Source organism: Schistocerca serialis, chromosome 8, assembly GCF_023864345.2.
Source record: "Schistocerca serialis cubense isolate TAMUIC-IGC-003099 chromosome 8, iqSchSeri2.2, whole genome shotgun sequence".
In the NCBI taxonomy this organism is placed as follows: domain Eukaryota; kingdom Metazoa; phylum Arthropoda; class Insecta; order Orthoptera; family Acrididae; genus Schistocerca; species Schistocerca serialis.
The window spans coordinates 47,541,707-47,562,339 of NC_064645.1; the positions used below are offsets into that span (position 1 = coordinate 47,541,707).

Sequence of the window (20,633 nt, forward strand, 5' to 3'; positions counted from 1 at the left end):
TGTACGTTATTGCTCGCAGAGGTGGTCGGGAGAATGTACGGTCACAAGAAGATAGGGCCCCAGACGGCCAGTTGCACTGCCGAGAGGGAAGACCATCGGTTTCCAGCTTACGGATCTGGCACATCGTACTGCATCTTCAGCAGCAATTTTATCAGTAGTGGGCACCACAGTGACACAATGAACTGTCACGAATCGGTTACTCCGAGGACAGCTGCAAGCCAAATGTTCTAAAGCTTGCATTCCACTGACCCGCCATTTGCTACACCACTGGCGTTGAGCGAGAGCTCATTGGAGGGCAGAGTGGAGTTCCGTTGTGTTTTGTGACGGAGGCTGGTTCTCCCTCGTTGTCAGTGATGGCTGTGTGTTTAGGAGTCCAGTTGAGCTCCTGCAGCCAAGCTGTCTGCGTGATAGACACACTGGACCTACACCTGGAGTCATGGCCTGGGGTGCGACTTCGTATGACAGTAGAAGCGTTTTCGAGATTATCCCACGCACCCTGGATGCAAATCTCATGCCGATCTGGTTATTCTAGGTGTTATGCTGCCATTCATGAACAGAATTCCACGGGGTGTTTTCCAACAGGCTAACGCTCGTCCACATACTGCTATTGTAACCCAACATGCCCTGGCCTGCTTGATCACCGGATCTGCCTGCAATCGACCACATACTGCATATCATTGAACTAGAACTCCAGCGTCATCCACAACCGGCATTAACCGTCCCTTTATTGGGCGGCCAAGTGCCACACGCGTGCAACTCCATTTCACAAACTGACATCCAGCACCTGTACAACGAAACCCTTCCACGTTTGCACGCTTGCATTCAACGTTCTGGCCGTTACGCCGGTTATTAATGTACCGCCACTTCGGATCTGCAATGGCATATCTCGAGCTTACGTTAATCTGTGGTCTTGCGATGTTAATCACCTAAGTTATGTTATCTAGTCATACGTATACCGGGAATTTCGTTACTGTACATTAATTATTTCTTGGTGTTGTGATTTTTTTCCCTGTAGAAGCAACTGACCACCAATGGAAGACATGAAAATGACGCTGCTTTATTTCAAAATGATCGGTTTCGGACAATGTCGCCAACCTACATGCCAAGTTTACTTTCATATAGTATATGACAATCAACTGATAGTTCCGTTACGCAGGTGACTCTGTAACTACGATGTATGATTTCAAGTCCTCAGCTGCAAGCAGTTGAAAATTCCACTGTAAACCGATAAATGGCGCGTTACTTCTAATTTAAAATTCTCGCTAATGACAATTCTGTCGGGATATGTAAGTGTAAACAGTAGTAAGTGCCAAAAATAAACCGGCCAGTGGCAGTAACGCGTGCAATGTCCACGGCAGGAAACTGGTTTTCAGGAACGATTTGCACGGATCTGAGGACAACGTTGATAAAGATCCACAATATACTCCTGAACACAAATGTGCTTAAAAAGTTGTTGCTAATGAGGTAAATGAGAACATCTATTTAGGCAAACAAACGGTATTAAATAGTGTCGCTCATCATTGTTTACGCAAGTTTGCGTGTCAGGATGTGGACCTAGACACGTTAAAGGCCACGCTTAACATTGTTCATGTGCTGCTGTGATGAGGTTACTAAAATTAGTTTTCTGTTATGCTGAATGATGGAGCAAGTTTTGAGGTTATTATAGCTTGTTATTGCTAACGTAAATGATAGTGTCAAACACTGCAACAGTTCGAACCTTTTAAATTTCTGTTTTTGAGAGATATCACAGTAACGTTGCATTAATTCGTCCAGCAACTAAACAGTGGAAAGTTAGTGGTAGCTCATCTCAAGTGCACTCAGTTTCCAAGTAAACAATGTTAAGTACCGACTGATAAATTTTTAAGAATAGAATTGTGGGCAGATTTATCATTTTAAACACATGTCGTTACTGTAAATATGTTTTAAAACAATGACTAATCTGAATAATAACTCACATTACTTATACTTGAAATGTCTTATTTATACGATTTTATTGAAACATTACTGCGCGATTTCTCGAAATATCCAACATGTCCCTTGTCGTTCTTTAGCTTGACGACATTGCCCGGAACCAATAATTTTGAAATGAAAACAAAACATCTGAACAAAAGTCATACAATATTTATTAAAGGAAAACCCCGGCATTTGACTTTGACGCTGTTATGCCATTTTCAAGTATTTTACATTGCAAGTCCTGCAATATACGTTAAAGACATATATTTGAAAATGGCATAAAAGGCCGAAACTTGGATTGCACTCAAATAAACAATGGTCAATTGGCGGTGTGTTCCTCGGAAAAAACCATAAAACAGTGACAGACAGTCACAAAATACTTAGTGAAAGATTTGTGCCACCATTTCGGTATAGTGGCCAGTACATGACGATGCAGTACGAACATAACCGCCACTTTATGTGTCGTCGTCGGAAAGCGGCAAGTCTGATGACGGAAAACCGTGTTACTGTTAAATGTAAAAAAAAAATTATGGTAATAATAATAGTAATAATAATAGTCGGACTTATTATGAAAAGGATTGTTCCTACTCACCGAATAGCGGAGATGCTGAGTCGCAAGGTGGCACAACATTACGACTGTCAAACAAAACTTTCAGCCAAACACGCCTTCAGCTGGCCTTGGCAGCCAGAGGCTTTCGTCATGTGTGTGTGTGTGTGTGTGTGTGTGTGTGTGTGTGTGTGTGAGTGTGTTGTCTATTCTGATGAAGGCCTGTTTGGCTGAAAGCTTTGTTCGACAGTCTTTTTGTTGTGCCTATCTGTCACTCAGCATCTCCACTATATGGTGAGTAGAAATTATTCTTTTCACAATACTGTCATTATTCCATCCTGGATTTTAAGTTGTTGGACTTGCTGAAAGACAGACTGCAGGTTCGACTTACAAGAGTTGAAATGGGAACGCGACAATGTGTTATGACGCACGATCGTTGCGTCAGCGAACTTACAACTTCTGACCTACTTAGAAGCCAAGAGATAAACAAAATAATTTTGACGAAATGGTTCCAATAATATTATTATTCGACACAAAACCCAAGTTACAGGAATGGTACAACCTTAACTTACTGATATTCGAAGAATAGAGGGGATAAGGAGTATCATTTCTATCATTTTAACAAAATAAAGATCGGCAGTTACATAGATAATTAAGAAACAGGGATGAAGCTAATATTTTTAGATGTAATTTTATCTCTAATATCGCTGAAACTAAATGTTTTTCTAGACAGCGCACTCAAATGGCGGAAACGAAGTCATAGTGCAACGAATCATAGTACACATGTGACTTAACCCACTTCACTGTGATTGGTCAACGTACAAGTATACAACTCAGTAGCCACTGGAACTGTAATATGGTGTAGTTTTGCTAAAGAAGCTCTTATTACAGAATAATAACGGTTTCTTGAAAGCAGTTCAACGTATGAACACTGTTGGAATAAAAGATTGTGTTATGGCTTACTCGTGTCTCCGGCCCATTCCCACTCCCGCCATTGTCAACAAGAAACCTGAGAAAAACTGTGACCGGGACTTTCAGACTTTATCAGTTTACTTGATTGAAAAGTCACAGATCATTTCACAATAAATTCAAGTGAAATGAATACCCCTAGCTGCGTACAGGCGTTGATATAAGCCAACGGGGACAGTTGAAAACGTGTGCTCCGACCGGGACTTGAACCCGGGATCTCCTACTTACATTGCAGACAGGGTGATACAAAAAGGAATCGCCAAACTTTCGGGAAACATTCCTCACACACAAAGAAAGAAAACATGTTATGTGGACATGTGTCCAGAAACGCTTACTTTCCATGTTAGAGCTCATTTTATTACTTCTCTTCAAATCACATTAGTCATGGAATGGAAACACACAGCAACAGCACGTACCAGCGTGACTTCAAACACTTTGTTACAGGAAATGTTCAAAATGTCCTCCGTTAGCGAGGATACATGCATCCACCCTCCGTCGCATGGAATCCCTGATGCGCTGATGCAGCACTGGAGAATGGCGCATTGTATCACAGCCGTCCACAATACGAACACGAAGAGTCTCTACATTTGGTACCGGGGTTGCGTAGACAAGAGCTTTCAAATGCTCCCATAAATGAAAGTCAAGAGGGTTGAGGTCAGGAGAGCGTGGAGGCCATGGAATTGGTCTGCCTCTATCAATCCATCGGTCACCGAATCTGTTGTTGAGAAGCGTACGAACACTTCGACTAAAATGCGCAGGAGCTTCATCGTGCATGAACCACATGTTGTGTCGTACTTGTAAAGGCACATGTTTTAGCAGCACAGGTAGAGTATCCCGTATGAAATCATGATAAAGTGCTCCATTGAGAGTAGGTGGAAGAACATGGGGCCCAATCAAGACATCACCAACAATGCCTGCCCAAACGTTCACAGAAAATCTGTGTTGATGACGTGATTGCACAATTGCGTGCGGATTCTCGTCAGTCCACACATGTTGATTGTGAAAATTTACAATTTGATCACGTTGGAATGAAGCTTCATCCGTAAAGAGAACATTTGCACTGAAATGGGGATTGACACATTGTTGGATGAACCATTCGCGGAAGTGTACCCGTGGAGGCCAATCAGCTGCTGATAGTGCCTGCACACGTTGTACATGGTACGGAAACAACTGGTTCTCCCGTAGCACTCTCCATACAGTGACGTGGTCAATGTTACCTAGTACAGCAGCAACTTCTCTGACGCTGACATTAGGGTTATCTTCAACTGCACGAAGAATTGCCTCGTCCATTGCAGGTGTCCTCGTCGTTCTAGGTCTTTCCCAGTCGCGAGTCATAGGCTGGAATGTTCTGTGCTCCCTAAGACGCCGATCAATTGCTTCGAACGTCTTCCTGTCGGGACACCTTCGTTCTGGAAATCTGTCTCGATACACACGTACCGTGCCACGGCTATTGCCCTGTGCTAATCCATACATCAAATGGGCATCTCCCAACTCAGCATTTGTAAACATTGCACTGAATGCAAAACCACGTTCGTGATGAACACTAACCTGTTGCTGCTACGTACTGATGTGCTTGATGCTAGTACTGTAGAGCAATGAGTCGCATGTCAACACGAGCACCGAAGTCAACATTACCTTACTTCAATTGGGCCAACTGGCGGTGAATCGAGGAAGTACAGTACATACTGACGAAATTAAAATGAGCTCTAACATGGAAATTAAGCGTTTCCGGACACATGTCCACATAACGTCTTTTCTTTATTTGTGTGTGAGGACTGTTTCCTGAAAGTTTGGCCGTACCTTTTTGTAACACCCTGTATATATGAAAATGGTATCTGTTCTTTTGGACATGTCCGAAAGAACAGATACCATCTTCATATGCATAAATTCAAGTAGTTAAATTTCTTCTTATCAACGACTACTCAGTTTCATATATATTCGCAACTGCGTATCACGATCTCCAATGAGCTATTACAGGTGATACGATAAAACATTATGACCACTGCCCACTGCGACTTTGGATGGCCCCTGATGGCAAATGATGAGATCCATTGACATAAGTGACTTTGAAAAAGTGCAGATGATTATTAAGCACCGCCTGAGAACAAGTATCCTGAAAACGGCGAAGCTGGTCGAGTGTCCACGCGCTACTCTCGTGAGCATCTACTGATAGAGGTAGGACGACAGTGAGAATACCACAAGGCGCTAAATGGTTGGACGTCCACGACTCTTCACAGAATGTGGGGTTCGGAGGCTTGTCTGCTCTGTACGGTATGATACATGGCGATCTGTGGCATCTCTGCACAATGCTGGTGCACGCACAAGTGTTTGGGAGCACATTGTTAATCGAATATCGTTGAGCATGGAGCTGCACAGCAGATCATCCGTACGTGTTCACATGTTGACCCAACGGCATCGTCAATTACTACTGCAGTGATTACGGGACCATCGGGATTCGACCGTCGATCAGTGGAAACGTGTCGGCCGTTCCGGTGAATGACGTTTTTACTAGATCGCTGATCGTCTCCCCGAACCCTGTCATCGAGGTGAACGGCGGCTCGAAAAATGCAGCGCGCCACTGGCGTACCCTGGTGGGAGCAGGATTATACTGTGGGTGATATTCTGCGGCGCCTGCGTGGGAACTGTGGTGGTGATGGAGGACACGCTGACAGCTGCGAACCACTTCATGCTTGATGCCATCCCCCCGACGGCGAGGTCATATTTCGGCTGTTTAACGTCGGTGTCTCTGAACCAGAGGAGCATTACAGTGAACTCAAGTTGATGTCTAGGCGACCAAATTCATCTGATGTAAATCCTGTGGAACCCAGAGGGGTCACTATTGGGCGCCATCACGGTGTACGCAAATCAGTGGCCCGTTATTTATGCGGATTACATTCAATGTCACATACTTCCCCAAACCTACTCACAAAATGTCGGAACCCTGGTATGCAGAATCATCGATGTATTTCGTCCAAATACGGACGAACAAGATATTAAGCAGGTGGTCATAATATTTTGGTACATCAGAGTATTTTACAATGATAGCCAAAATGTATTTATGATAAATAGTTTGTTCCAGAGAGCGCAGATTTTGACAAGTTTGAATGATAGCGAACTAGACTTATTAGTCATGGTTGAAAATAATAGCCCGAATACTTCACGGAAGAATGGAAAAAAACTGGTAGAAGCCGACCTCGCGGAAGATCAGGTTGGATTCCGGAGAAATTTGAAAGCACACAAGGTAGCACTGACCCTACGACGTCTCTTAGAAGATAATTTAGGGGTTGGGTTGTTTGGGGGAAGAGACCAAACCGAGAGGTCATCGGTCTCATCGGATTTGGGAAGGATGGGGAAGGAAGTCGGCCGTATCCTTTCAAAAGAACCAACCCGGCATTTTGCCTGGAGCGATTTAGGGAAATCACGAATAACCTAAATCTGGATGGCCGGACGCGGGATTGAACCGTCGTCCTGCCGTATGCGAGTCCAGTGTGCTAACCACTGCACCACCTCGCTCGGTTTTTGCTTTATGGATAGCAAAATAACATAATGGCCGAAGTACAGAAAGTATTAAATGTAGATTGGCAGTGACAAGAGTAGAGTCTCTGTTTGTTAACGTCGACTGTAAATTAAAAAGTTTGAAAGTCTTTCGCGTACGTACTTGCCTGGAGTGTGGCCGTATATGGAAGTGAAACATGGACGATAAACAGTTTAGACAAGAAGAGAACAGAGGTTTTTTGAAATGTAGTGCTACAGAAGAACATTGTGTTGTGGTTGGCAGGAGAGCCAACACCGTGTTACTAGTGGAAGCCGAGAGGCACGCGTTTTAGCTCACCCAGGCTGAAGTGAGGTCTGGAACAGGACAAGGAAATTAGAATTTAGAAAAAACGGACGTAGCTGGTGGAATACTTAACTTTAATCCATAAATGGTGAACGTCGCTCTTGACGGTACATTATGCACAGTATCAATAGTAACTGGTAATGGCGCCTTGCTAGGTCGTAGCAAATGACGTAGCTGAAGGCTATGCTAACTATCGTCTCGGCAAATGAGAGCGTATTTTGTCAGTGAACCATCGCTAGCAAAGTCGGTTGTACAACTGGGGCGAGTGCTAGGAAGTCTCGCTAGATCTGCCGTGTGGCGGCGCTCGGTGTGCAATCACTGATAGTGGCGACACGCGGGTCCGACGTATACTAACGGACCGCGGCCGATTTAAAGGCTACCAGCTAGCAAGTGTGGTGTCTGGCGGTGACACCACACATTGTATACTAGGTGGGTAGATCGTTTAAGTAATGAGGAGGTACTGAGCAGAATTGCGGAGAAAAGAAATTTGTAGCACAACTTGACCAAAAGAAAGGATTGGTTGATAAATCTTAAGGTGTCACAAGTTTAATGTTGGAGGATGGTGACGGTTTAAAAATTTTACAGGAAGATCAAGAGATGAATACAGTAAACATATTCACAAGGATTCAGGGCCTAGCAGTTATTGGGAGAGGAAGAGAGTTGCGCAGGATAGAGAATCGTGGACAGACGCATCAAATTCGTACGGTGTCGTAACGCCCTTTACAGCTGTTTTTGCGATACCCTATTCTTTGGTTTCCAATAGATGTTCACTTATTTATATGTGGTGGATTATAATAGCTTTAATTCGAACTATTCTTTCCCTGATGTAATTTCTCGAAGTTAAAAATGTCTGTGCCTCATGTTTCAAAATATGGAAAATGACGTAACGCTATAGTCACCATGTTCCGTCCATCGTGTGTATCATGTTCACTAAGGAACTGGCCAAATTCGGCTTCTAGTACTGCAAGTCCTTCTCCATCCGGAACTTTAATGAGCCTTTCGGAACTGAAATAATTTACTCTCTTCTACATTTCCACAATAAATCTCATATTTAATCCTTCGCTATAGGAGCAATGTCCTATTGGTTCGCAACATTTAATTTGGTGAAACATATTTTTCTGTAAGTTTCTTCAGTTTGCTATTTGACAGTAGGTGTTTCTGTGTTCTGTTTCGCTGTAGTGGTGTACTAATGAACAATTATCAGTATTAGAATTTCAACATTTTAGTCATGTTTATTTTTCGAAATAAACCAGTTTAATATTTGTTATCAATTGTGCTAAAAGTGGCTAGTAACAGCTAATTTGATGTTTCATTCAACTTCAGTAATTTTGATGATAAAGACTAAAAATAGTTCACGTTTTTTTAAATTTTATTATATATTTTTATTCCTTTGATAGATCCAGTTCAAGGAGACTACAAATTTGCAGTAAGAGATGTAGATGACACTAGTGTTCTCCTGGAATGGTCTGTGAGTATGCAGCTACAAGCTACTGAATAAGCAATAACTTGTTTAGTAGGTTGTAAGATTTATATTTGAATAAATAACTGTTGCAATTGGAATTTAAATGTATCTGGAAACTTCTGACAGATTTGTCTATTAGAATTTACTGAAACAAGTGATAATATTTTTCTTTGTTTTATTTCTTTTAGTCTCCTAAAAAGCAATATGTAGGCAGGGAGTTTTATCTTGCAAACATATTTAGCTACTTGGAAGATTTATAGCTTTATATTATCCTTAATATTGGCAACTTTTATTTCATAAACAAATACAAAACTGCTTGGGATATTATCCATTGACAGATGGATACATGCGCACACACACACACACACACACACACACACACACACACCACACACACACACACACCACACAAACAAAATTAATTTGAATGTAGTTGAGTGAAATCCAGGTTTTCCCTATTTCTGTGTAGTAATAGAAGTTACAACAATGACTTGATCCATCTGTGTATCAGTTTCACAAGCATAGTCGACAATTATAGCATTACAGTTTAACAAAAAAGAATACACAATTAATTTAATAATGCATTTAGATATTTACATTTCTATGTTGACAAGTATGGCGTTAGTAGCTGCCTATGATTTTATAGTATGATTCATCTCATCATTTACCTGAAGTAATGTTAGGTAAACACAGGAAACCACAGTCAGACTGGACTGATGAGAGTTAATGCTTCCACTCTCCTGAAAACAACATCAGTCCGTTACATATGGCGCAATATGGAACCCTTTGTAACTAGGGTATGGTGCTTGCTTGCACATTCTTCCAAAGAAATTATTTGACATGTAAAAAAAGTTATTATTACAGTACTGTCCATCCATTCCTGAACGTCAATCACATCAACATGACGACCATAATGTTTGGTTTACATTTTCTGTACCACAACTTCCCATTTGCTCGCTGGAAGAATTTCAGTTAAGCTTAGAAAAAGGAGTGAATGATTGTATTACATATTGCCAATTTTTGGTATTACATTTTCCTGAAAAATTAAAACATTACTGTAGAAAAGCGTGTTGTGGTAAGACAGTAGTGTTTTATCGCCGTTTACTTCCATTACAGTTTTTTGCAAACTCTAACTCTATAATTACTTCAAGTATTTCTTGAGTTAGCGAATTATCATACTTTTCCTCCCAATGTAGCTTTCACAGCGTACAACTTCATCCATTTTCTTTATTTAATGTAGATTTATGATGGTGCATTCAGAAGATCAGACGCCATTTTTTATTCTCATAATTGAAGCGTACTTCTTCTTGGTCTAACATCGTTAGGTCTTCAAATTCTGTTGTCCTTTACAGTATCGTGTTTTTGTGCATGTTATGAGATGTGAGAAACGTTATGAATGCCTGGTATTACGTGTTACTGAGAAATGTTATTTCTTTGAACAGTATGAACATGATAAGACTTCACTGACTTGTGAAATATTGGACTTCGAGCTGTCTGTTCTCTGTGGAAGCGAGAATCTTAAATACTTCATAACAGAGAAAGAAGGCCACTTGATACTGTCAGCTATTATGCCTGACATGACCTACAATTTCCAACTGACTGGTAAAACTGTGACTGGCAATAGGACTCTACCTAGAGAGATTGAAGTTCACACACTAGCTGCTGGTAAGTATAATGCCACTGTGTTTCATCTGTGTGATTTGGAAAACTATATGGCTCTGTTATGCCAAACAGTAACAACTGATTATGGTTAGCTAACATATGAATGTTGGAAGGAATGAGAGAAGGGAGGTGTAAAGGTCCTATTTGAGGGCCCCATGAGAAAGAGAACTGCTTATGAAACTCACGGTTCCAGGTTTAATTTCCAGGCCAACATGCTTAGTTAATCATGTAGGGATTTCAAAACAGTGTACAAACTGCATAACAGCGACAATTTTTCATACAGATTTCAAATAGTAATTAATAACACCAAAACATAAATGAAATCATTATGTTCATACAATACCTTAAATAAAACATAAACAAAAAAACGTAAGTGCAAGGTAAAAAGAAGTTAAGTGTAGTAACTTCCCACCTGTTGATATGATAATAAAACTAATACATTCTGTGTACATAAGTGGATGTTCTCACTCACAGTACATATATAGAATAATTATATATGTTTTCGAGATAGTAAACTTTATATAAATAAATTAATATCAAATCTAAGATAGTGACTATATTGTTCTTTTATAGATGAAGTCGTTATGAAGCATCGTTACGACTTCAGTTCTTCTGTCAGTTTTTGAGACTGATACAAATGCTTACTTTGGGAAAAGGTTTTCTTTTCCAACTGAAGTATAGTAGAATACTATCTTATTCAATATTAATGTGTAAATTGACGCAGCTCAACTACAATTGAACAATTCGTGCACTCTGTACTGTCACTGACTTGAACCACTCGTCTACTGGAGTATAAAAATTTAGTGGCTTTTCTATTTTATATATTTTTTTACCCATATTTATTCATTTAGATACAATTGATATCACTGTGAGTAATTCTGAAAACAACTTTTGCTGTGGGGATTGATATTTAAAACAAATATTTTTTATTTTATATAAATGTATAAGGAGAAAACAAATTGAAACTTGACAGGCTGAGAGGATATGTGATGTTATTTCAGTTATTGTAAGTGCGAGCAAAACTTACATGGAAATTGTTAGTATGAGCCCACTTGCCTTGCTCCCTCAGTGACCTGCATGAATGAACTGATTCAGTTGGGAAGGGTGTCTTACTGCTGTTGTACCCTTTTCTGAGGCAAGTATCCCGGATACTGGCACTGAGCTAGTGCGACTCGAGTTCCACTTGGGACGTACCAGGGAAACCCGCTGGCCGGGGGCTGTCTCAGCTTCACTCAGATAGTTCACTGAGGCACTATCATGTGCGGTCGACCATTGCGCTACTAGAGAATGAAGTCTGAATACTGTCACATGAGCCGTGACAGGAGGATGTGGGGTGTCTGGCGACCCGTCGTGGTGTCAGACTTTCCTGACTCACTACCTGCCATCACCCGAAGGCACGCCCAATGGCTGCCCAGCCCACTGTGGAGCCACGAGTGTCGCCGCTGTCCTCTGAGGAGCACTGGAGGACTGTGACCCCACCGCTCCCTGTGTTCTCATCCTGCTCTTCAGCGATGGACTCCTGTGACAGTGCTGGCCGTGATTCACCGCTGGACGACAGGCGGCACCAGTCGTCGGCAGTCTGTGGTTCCTAGCTGTGGCACCCACCACTCCAGATGCAGCCATTTGTGGTAACGGAGGCCTATGTACCTGATGATAGTTCCATAAAATGGCTGCTGGAAGTGTTTCATCAATGGTGCCAAATGACAGACTACTGCAGGGAGTCCATTTCTCGGGCTCGTATTGCAGGCTCTGCTGTGAAGTGGTTACAATGAGCATGGTGCCCTTTACCTCCATCATCGCTCGATGTGGTCTGACATGATGGACCAGAACATTGATAATGTTCCAATGCAGTCCACTGTCACATCTGGATGCCCAAAAAATCTATGTATTGCATGACTAACATCTGGCCGAAAGGACATCCACAAAGAGACCCCTTTGAAAATCTGGCAGGTTCTGATAACGCTCTCACACAGGTATACAGTATTTACATGTCCTTCACAGTGGTCTCAACATCTGACGCTGTTCAGGCGGCGTATACACGCTGCTAGACATCACAACTTCAATAAGCATAAACAGATAAGCGTTCTACCTGCCTCAGAGCACTGCAGCTCCAATCATCTTCCCATCCCCGACGTTGTGTACGTGTAGAGAGGTAGAGTGACATACGACAGAGTCTTCTGGGTGCGCCACTTCTCTTCTCAGACAGTCCATATATGAAACAACTCTCCTCTTTACTGGTCTTGAGTGTTGGCCCTTGTCTTGCAAGTGATGAAGAAGGACGAGATGGAGGAGTAATAACTTCATTACCATAAGCAGGGTTCACCTGCCCCAGGTAACAAACATTTGTGAGGGCTCTTGCTATTATGACAACGAAGATCTCAGTGACAGTGAAGATTGAGAGAATGGGTCTCAATATGGCGTCGAACTAGTGAAATTAGTACCTCATTCAATAGAAACATCTTTGCGGCTGACTGGGATCAGGTGGTAATGTGGTCGGCGTCTGTTCACGAGAGGTACATCTACTTACAGAACAAAAGATTAAAATTCTATAAGTGGAAATAAACGAGATGACTGTAAACACCATGGAACAAATGAAGAAATGGAAAACACGCAAAAATAAATCCTCAAAACAATATTCCGTCTGGGTGAGTTGCATACTCAGTCTCACAGGACAGACAATCTTAGTTCCATAATTGAAGTTGAGCCTGTGAACAACAGAGTATCCTTGATATGATAAATAACGTGAATACAGAAATGAACACACATACTTGATTCAACCAAGAAATTGAAATAAATCAACAAAAAGTGAGTAAACCATTAAATAAGATAGACAATACAATTATCACAATGCTGCAAAATCAAGAGAAAATTGTTGTGAGCGATTATAGCACACAGTCAGGAAATGGTACAATATTTCTAAAAAAGTGAAATAGCATGGCATCCTTGTGCACAAATGGAACAATCAAAATAGAAAGAGAAAGGTAAAACTACGCAGAAATTTCAGTCTCAAAAGAATATCAAACTATATCATGAATAAAAGAACTAAAAAGCGCAAAAGCCATGGCGTTCAGCCAGCAATAAAGTATGTGAATTGCTAACTTGTTATATCATAATCTCATAAGCGTAATACAAGGAAATTTCAATCTTCAAGAGTGGCAAGGAGCAGTTATTGACATGGACTGCTACCTGATGCAAGTGAAACTAAAGTTAAAGCCCCAAAGGTTCAGAAAAATAGATGTCAATAATTTCTTGATTTTATGCTAGTAAAATCAAACCACTGTTATTAGCAAACGAAATTCATAAGAAACTAGCTAAACTGACGATCGGATCCAACACAAGTTTATGAAAACTGCCCAAAACCAAATTCCCTTATGAGGGTGGAAAAGGCCTTTGGTGGAATGTAGATTGTGAACAGACAGAAGGCATTTAAAATATGGAATAAAGGCGAATGAGGACAAGCTTTCGACACGATCTGGCTACTAGAAAATAACCACCAAAGTTAATTAGATTATGGTAGACAATAGGAGAAAACTGAACTCCGTTATACTGAAGAATACTTCCAAAACCAGAACACCCAGTTATCTTATAAAAAGTTTAAAATATAACTAAATGAGAATATCAGATCCTAAATCTCTGCTTCATGAATGAATGTTGATAATTGCCAGTAAACAACTACGAAATCTCAGAGAACACTGCAAATATATTTAAAAATATTTCCTAAACTGCCAAACCATACGATTTCCACCAGAATTTTCTGTGAACAGTAATCCAGATTGACAAGCACAAAACGGAGAGAAAACTGCTAGACAAATTAAAAGATAAAAAAAATTGCTGAAGATGAATTGTTGCAGAACTGTTGAAATAACCTGATCTGAAACCTTAAAATACATTACATTGATATGCAAAACATTTGGCAAACCGAAGTTTTTCTGGATTACTGAAAACTAAATTGATACATCTACTGCATAGGACAAGAGACAGAACTGATATTAATAAGTTTTGAAGGACTGACTTCTTCCTGCTCCATATGGAATTATATTTCAATGTTCCCTAGACAGAGCAGAACAAAACGTTTGAATTCAAACAATTTTGAGACCAAAGTGATCTTGCATAGAACAAATTTTCATCCGAAATCCAACTCTCAAACATCAAGAAACTTTTTAATGAGAAAGAGCTTAGTACGTTTTTGGATTTAGAAAAGCATTTTGTTCGAGCACTGTAAGCCTCCCTTTGAAAGTCTGAAGGAAGAAGTTCCAGGCCTCAGACTCATTGTAATTATTACTGAAGCACTGAAAGGTACAAAATATAGGGCCGAATTATGGGGAGATATTTTATAATATTTTGAAATTAAAACAGTGGTGAGAGAAGATGATGAAGTATCTCCACAACATTTCAACTATTTCTCAAAAAACGAACTCCTAGTGCAGTGAACACTAACTCTGGACTGTAATATAGATGAACTAATGAAATTTAGAAGAACAAAAATCGGGATGGACTGCTTAGTTTATTGAGACGATCCAGCAACTCTATGCCAGAGCGTTTAAACAGCACAGAGACAAATAGGTATTCTGAGAGGAATAGCAGAAAGTATCACTGCAAAAAAGAAATTACATATTTAGCAATAGTCTGGCACAAAACTCTTAAAACTACTTACGGGAAAATCGAAAGCGTTCCTCAGATCAGATATTTAGGTGAAATCATTTACAGAACTGCCCTGGGAAGACTGTTACGAAACACGTTGTCCGTAAATGCAGACAGCTTTCAAGGTTACAAAAGATGTGCATTACAAAGACTGCACATGTAAATACTGGAAACTGAGATATTAGGACAGAGTAAGGACTGAAACCATGATCTTAAACACAAAGGGCACATTTAAGAAATCAAAATGAGAGAAAGAAACGTAATCAGGGAATTTTTATGTAAACATTAAGTCAACATTATGTATAAGTCAACATTATAAGTAAATAAAAAACCATAATTTATTAGATGTGAAAATTCTATATGAATATTAAAGGGATAACCAACCAGATTAACTAAACACATTATGGGACCCTACAAAGCTCACAGTAAAGCTAAAATTGAAGCAATAAAAACAAGAAACAAGACAAAATAAAGAGAAAAACTGATGGAAACAGAAATTGATGTACGAGGGTGAATAGTCTTAAGGCAGAAAATTCGACTGGACACTTTGGAACGACACGGCCTTTGATCATCATTTGTAACATTTACCTCAGTCAGTTTTCTTGAAACCACGAACTGTTCTGAAGCGATGCATAATGCCGCTCAACGTGGGAAAGTTGCTTAAAAGACATATCACACTAACGTGTCAGCAGGGTGTATAAAACATTCTGCTTCTTATTGTGAAAATAGTTGTTTAACAAATGTTTGACTGAAGTTACTAATATGAAACGAGATTTTGACTAAATGTTTTTGCAGTATTCTCATTTTAACAGTGAATAATGTGTTATGAAGTCCGCCCTAACGTAAAGTTGCTATGTAAAGAACGGAAATTTCTAAGTCAATAAACGTTTAGAAGGTTGTGCGACAGTTATTAGTTTTAATACGTTCTCTCAATACAACACAGCTGAAAAATATTCAATAACCTAAGTTAGAAATAAGGTTGCGTAGCACTCCACTCGCAATAGAAAGAAAATCAAAAAAATTCTCTAGTTCGTCGAAACACCTTGGACAGTTGTTTACGCCAGATGGCAATCGTTTTCTAAGCTTCTCTGCTTCTTTGACTAAGCACCAAGAAGAACATCCGAAAATTTCTCTCTCTCTGTGAATGCTCGAATGTTCTCCTTTCTGAAGGGCTGAAATAGCCAAACAGCTACATAATTTTTCGTACTTAATGTCGTAACTTCCCTACCTGACCATTCCCAATTCTGAATTTACTTAAATCTGTACCCAGTTTCTGTATTTCCTGAAAAGCAACTGAACTAAGAATCATTTTCTTTTACTCTCCGCAAGGAAAGAAATAATGATTTTGCTTCAACGACCCCTGCATTGGGTGTTTTATATTAAGCACATCATACCACGACTGCAACACACTGTTCGATTACACAGCATGATTTACATGCTCATTCATCTCAAATCATAACAACTTGCAAGATTCATACACTCGATACAGGCTGCATGCCCTCCTTCGCTATGACAGCGCAAGTGACATCTATAACGTTTCTTTACTTTTCATTGTGGTCAGGCTTCTATCTGAAATTACTTCTACATTTTTCATGGCGCCTTTTGTTTGTGTGACAGCCATAACACGTTATCTCTTGTTTTATTGACAATCCCGGTTTTTGTTTCTTTACATACTCCTCCCGCGTACACATATCATCAAAGACTAAAATCTGTTACTGTGCTAATATATCCACAACAGATAGTCAAGAAATGACGACCCAGCTGTACAGCGAATTCCAAGTTTATTTTAGTCAAGATACTACATCTTCCTTCTTTGAAGTCAGCTTGAAACAGTCACAAACAAAATAAATATTCTTGTTTTAATACAGACTGGACTTGAGACAGAATGCCTATCAGTGGTGAATCAACATTCTGAACTGAAGTCTTTGCACGCTAGGTGCCACAACTGGGTCCTGAAGGGACCTGTCAGAGTCAGAGCTTCCAACAATAAATGAACAATTTCAGCGAAGCCACTTGTAGGGGACGAACACAGAATTATTACAAGTCCGCTGCTCAGTAACCATGTCTGTTCCATGTCTTCTTACGTAAAAGCTGTTTCACAGATTCTGGGATGCAAAGACTGACATCGGCTGCTGTGACGACATAGTGATGGTTCCAGAGTGAGGTACTGAAAAAGTACTGCATTTGGCGTCTCGGTTAGAAAGATGACTAGGAGTGGACTGACGCCTCAGAGCCCTAGGGTTGGCCTAAGTACAGCTGCAGGATCCATCATAAAACATGTCTTACTTTCTGTCATATGGGTGGTGTAAGAAACAGGCACAAGTGCTGGCTAAGCTGGTGTGTCACTGGGTAGCTCCTTCAGAGGTCCACCAGCCACTGGGTGCTGACTGGTGCATTTGTCATCCACAAGTGGAAGCTGAGAAGGTCGCATCACTGGAACTAAAGAGGGCGGTAAACTCGTGGACATGAAGAGGAGACCATGGCAATGTCACGTTTCATTAATATGTTTACTGCAAGTGGTACCAACTGGAAGCTTTACTTCCACCCTACAGCGTCCAGAAGTCGGGAAATGAGACAGTTGGGAGCTAATGCTGACGGCCTTTGGATAAAACTAAGGCCCATACAGGATCAAGGAAGAAAAACCTATCTTGTGTGGACCACCATGAGGATGACAGACAGGAGTAGGATGACGTACAGAGGGTAGCGACCCATGAGAGTTTCTGTGAAGATTTTTAGCCTGATTTGACTAGTCCTAAGGCGTGAAACAGTAGGTGTGACAACGGTCAAACTAGCTCTCAGAGACCATTTTGATGAAGTTAGGACACTTGGATTAGCATCATACCAATAAAACGTTCAGCCAACCCATTAGACATGGGGAAGAACGGGGCTGTGTGAATGAGCTTGATACCTCTGAATTCACAGAAGGTTTTAAATGTAGCAGAAGCAAATTGGGAGCTACTATCAGTGACTATGGTCTCTGGGACCCCTCAATGACGAAAACACCGGATAGGTGAAGATAGTTTGTTTTGCGGCGGCGTTCGTAGCGACAAACAATTCGCTGTAGAAACGGCTTACGAAGTCACCGCCACACTTTTAATAGCGGGCCGACCGGTCCGCTGGAACAGTGAACAGAAAGATGAAAACCCAAATACTCTGATTAAATAAAAGTCGGTACTTATCTTTATTAACGAAGATACAGAAACACAGTAGTGAACTCCGTGTCTACAAAAATCTGTCTAGTTCGAGTCGGAGCGGCTAGGTCAGCGTCGGCTGACGACAAACAACAACACTGCTGCGGTGAACACACAACTGACTAGCAAGTACACAATTCGGTGGCGAGTATACAACTGAGCGCCGAATCCAGAACTGTCCTAGCGCTCGCGACTCCAGCGCTTAAGAAGCCAGAAGCCAGCGGTGGCGCGCGCAGACTTGCGGCGATTTCCTGTCTCGCTGGCGCTGCTTATGCGGACGGCGTCCGGACTTTGATGCTGCCAACCTTTTTGGCAGCGGGCTCGGGTGGCCTTACTGGCTAGGATATAACACTCCTCCCCCCAAATCGCCGCACCGTCGTTGAATAATGACGTGGCGAGCGTCGACGGCGGGGGAGAGGTCTGGCCGCAGGCGTAGCAGAAGAGACCGGGGCGGAGACTGTTGTCGGTGGCAGTCCCCGGTCCGCACCCCAGCGTTGGCTGCGCGGGGCCTCGGGAAACACCGACTGAAAACCGAGGTCAGGGTGCACGCCTGTGACCACGGGCGCAGCTTCTGGGACTGGACGCGACGGGGCGTCGGGACCCACGAAGAGGGCAGCGTCTCCTGACACTGCGTCGACGGCTGCTGAGTCGGCGCCGGACAAGGCGCTGCGGTGTCAGACTCCTTGGGGGTGCCCAAGGAAAGCGGCTGCAGGACAGGCTGCACAGCCACCGCTTGGGAAGGCGGCCCGGCTGAGGGGTCGACGTCCATCAGCTCCGAAGGCGGTGGCGACTGATGAGGGACCGCAGGCGCCGGAGCGACCACCTGGGGCGCTCCCGGATGAAGCTGCGCGGGAGGCATCAACGGGACGGGCTGTCGGCGTGGTAGCGGCGACGGCTGCTGCTGCTGCCCTGGGGGCGGCAGCGAAGTCGGAAGGCGCGGCTGGAACCCGCCGCGGACCAAATCTGTGGACAAAGAACGAGCGGCAGAATCCGGGCGGCCAGCGCGGCGCAACTGGTTCTGATGCCCCCTGTGCACCCCAGTAGCACCTTGAACAGTATAAAAACCGCGACCCTGGACACTTATCACGGTACCACGTTCCCAACGACGGCGACCGTGATAAACTCTGAAAAAAACGGCGTCGTTGCGCTGAAAACGCGTGCGATGCTCAGAAGCGGCGGGTCGATCCGGGGGGTGCAACAACCGTAGTAGGGTGCGATGACGACGGCCGTGGAGAAACTCCGCAGGCGAAGGGCCGTCGCGTGGCGTGGTCCGGTACGACGACAGGAACGTGATGAGGGCCTGCTGAGGAGAGTGCGTAGCACGAAGGCGGTCCATATGATCCTTGAATGTGCGTACAACACGTTCCGCTGCACCAGTCGATTGAGGGTGGAACGGCGGAGTAAGAACATGGCGAATGCCATTGGCAGAACAAAAACTTTCAAATTCAGCAGAGGTAAATTGTGGACCATTGTCAGACACTAAAACTTCTGGAAGACCCTCAATACAAAAAATTGAAGTCACCGCCTGTATAGTTTGTGCAGGCGTTGTAGACTGCATGGGCACAACAAACGGAAAATTACTAAATGCATCTATCACGATGAGCCAACGAGAATGCCAATATGGACCAGCGAAATCAATATGTACTCGCTGCCAGGGACCGGCAGGGCGTGCCCACTCAAAATAGCGTTGAGGCGGAGCAGCTTGGTGTTCGGCACACGTCGAACAATCTGTAGACATCTACGTAATCTGCTTATCAATGCCGATCCATGTACAATGACGGCGGGCAAGCTGCTTGGTGCGGACCACTCCCCAATGACCTTGGTGCAACAAGTCGAGGACCTTGGATTGGAGCACTTGGGGAACCACTACACGAAGCTGGTCATTCTCGGTGCGTAACAGCAAAACACCGTGCGAAACAGACAACAGATGACGTTGCGGATAATAGCGACGAACCACAGGATCCGATATGTCCTTTGCCATGGACGGCCAACCACGTTGAACAAAACGTAATAGTAAACTCAGATGAGGATCCGTAGCTGTCTCACGTGCCACCTGACGATAACCAAGCGGAAAATCCCGGAGGGATTGATGCTCATCGGCGTCAATCTGATGGCAAGAGTCGTCAGAGGAATCGAAGACATCATCCGCAGCAATCGGCAATCTAGAAAGCGCGTCAGCGTTTGCATGCTGAGCTGTAGGGCGATACAGTATCTCATACTGGTATTGTGATAACAAAAGAGCCTAACGTTGTAGTCTCTGAGCTGTCCGCTGAGGAACTGGTTTAGACGGATGAAACAGTGACGTCAGGGGCTTGTGATCTGTTACTAAATAGAATGGTCTACCATAGAGGTAGTGATGGAATTTTGTGA

The 20,633-nt window shown here is 42.5% G+C and overlaps 1 protein-coding gene across 1 annotated transcript in view; it reads left to right on the forward strand.

Moving 5' to 3' along the window:
- The window catches only part of LOC126416585 (uncharacterized), a 418,464-nt gene that overhangs the window by 365,076 nt on the left and 32,755 nt on the right, over positions 1-20,633 (forward strand). Inside the window, exons 16-17 of the mRNA XM_050084337.1 lie at positions 8,705-8,775; positions 10,212-10,434. Coding sequence (XP_049940294.1) covers positions 8,705-8,775; positions 10,212-10,434 — 294 coding nt within the window. The remainder of the gene's footprint in view (positions 1-8,704; positions 8,776-10,211; positions 10,435-20,633) is intronic.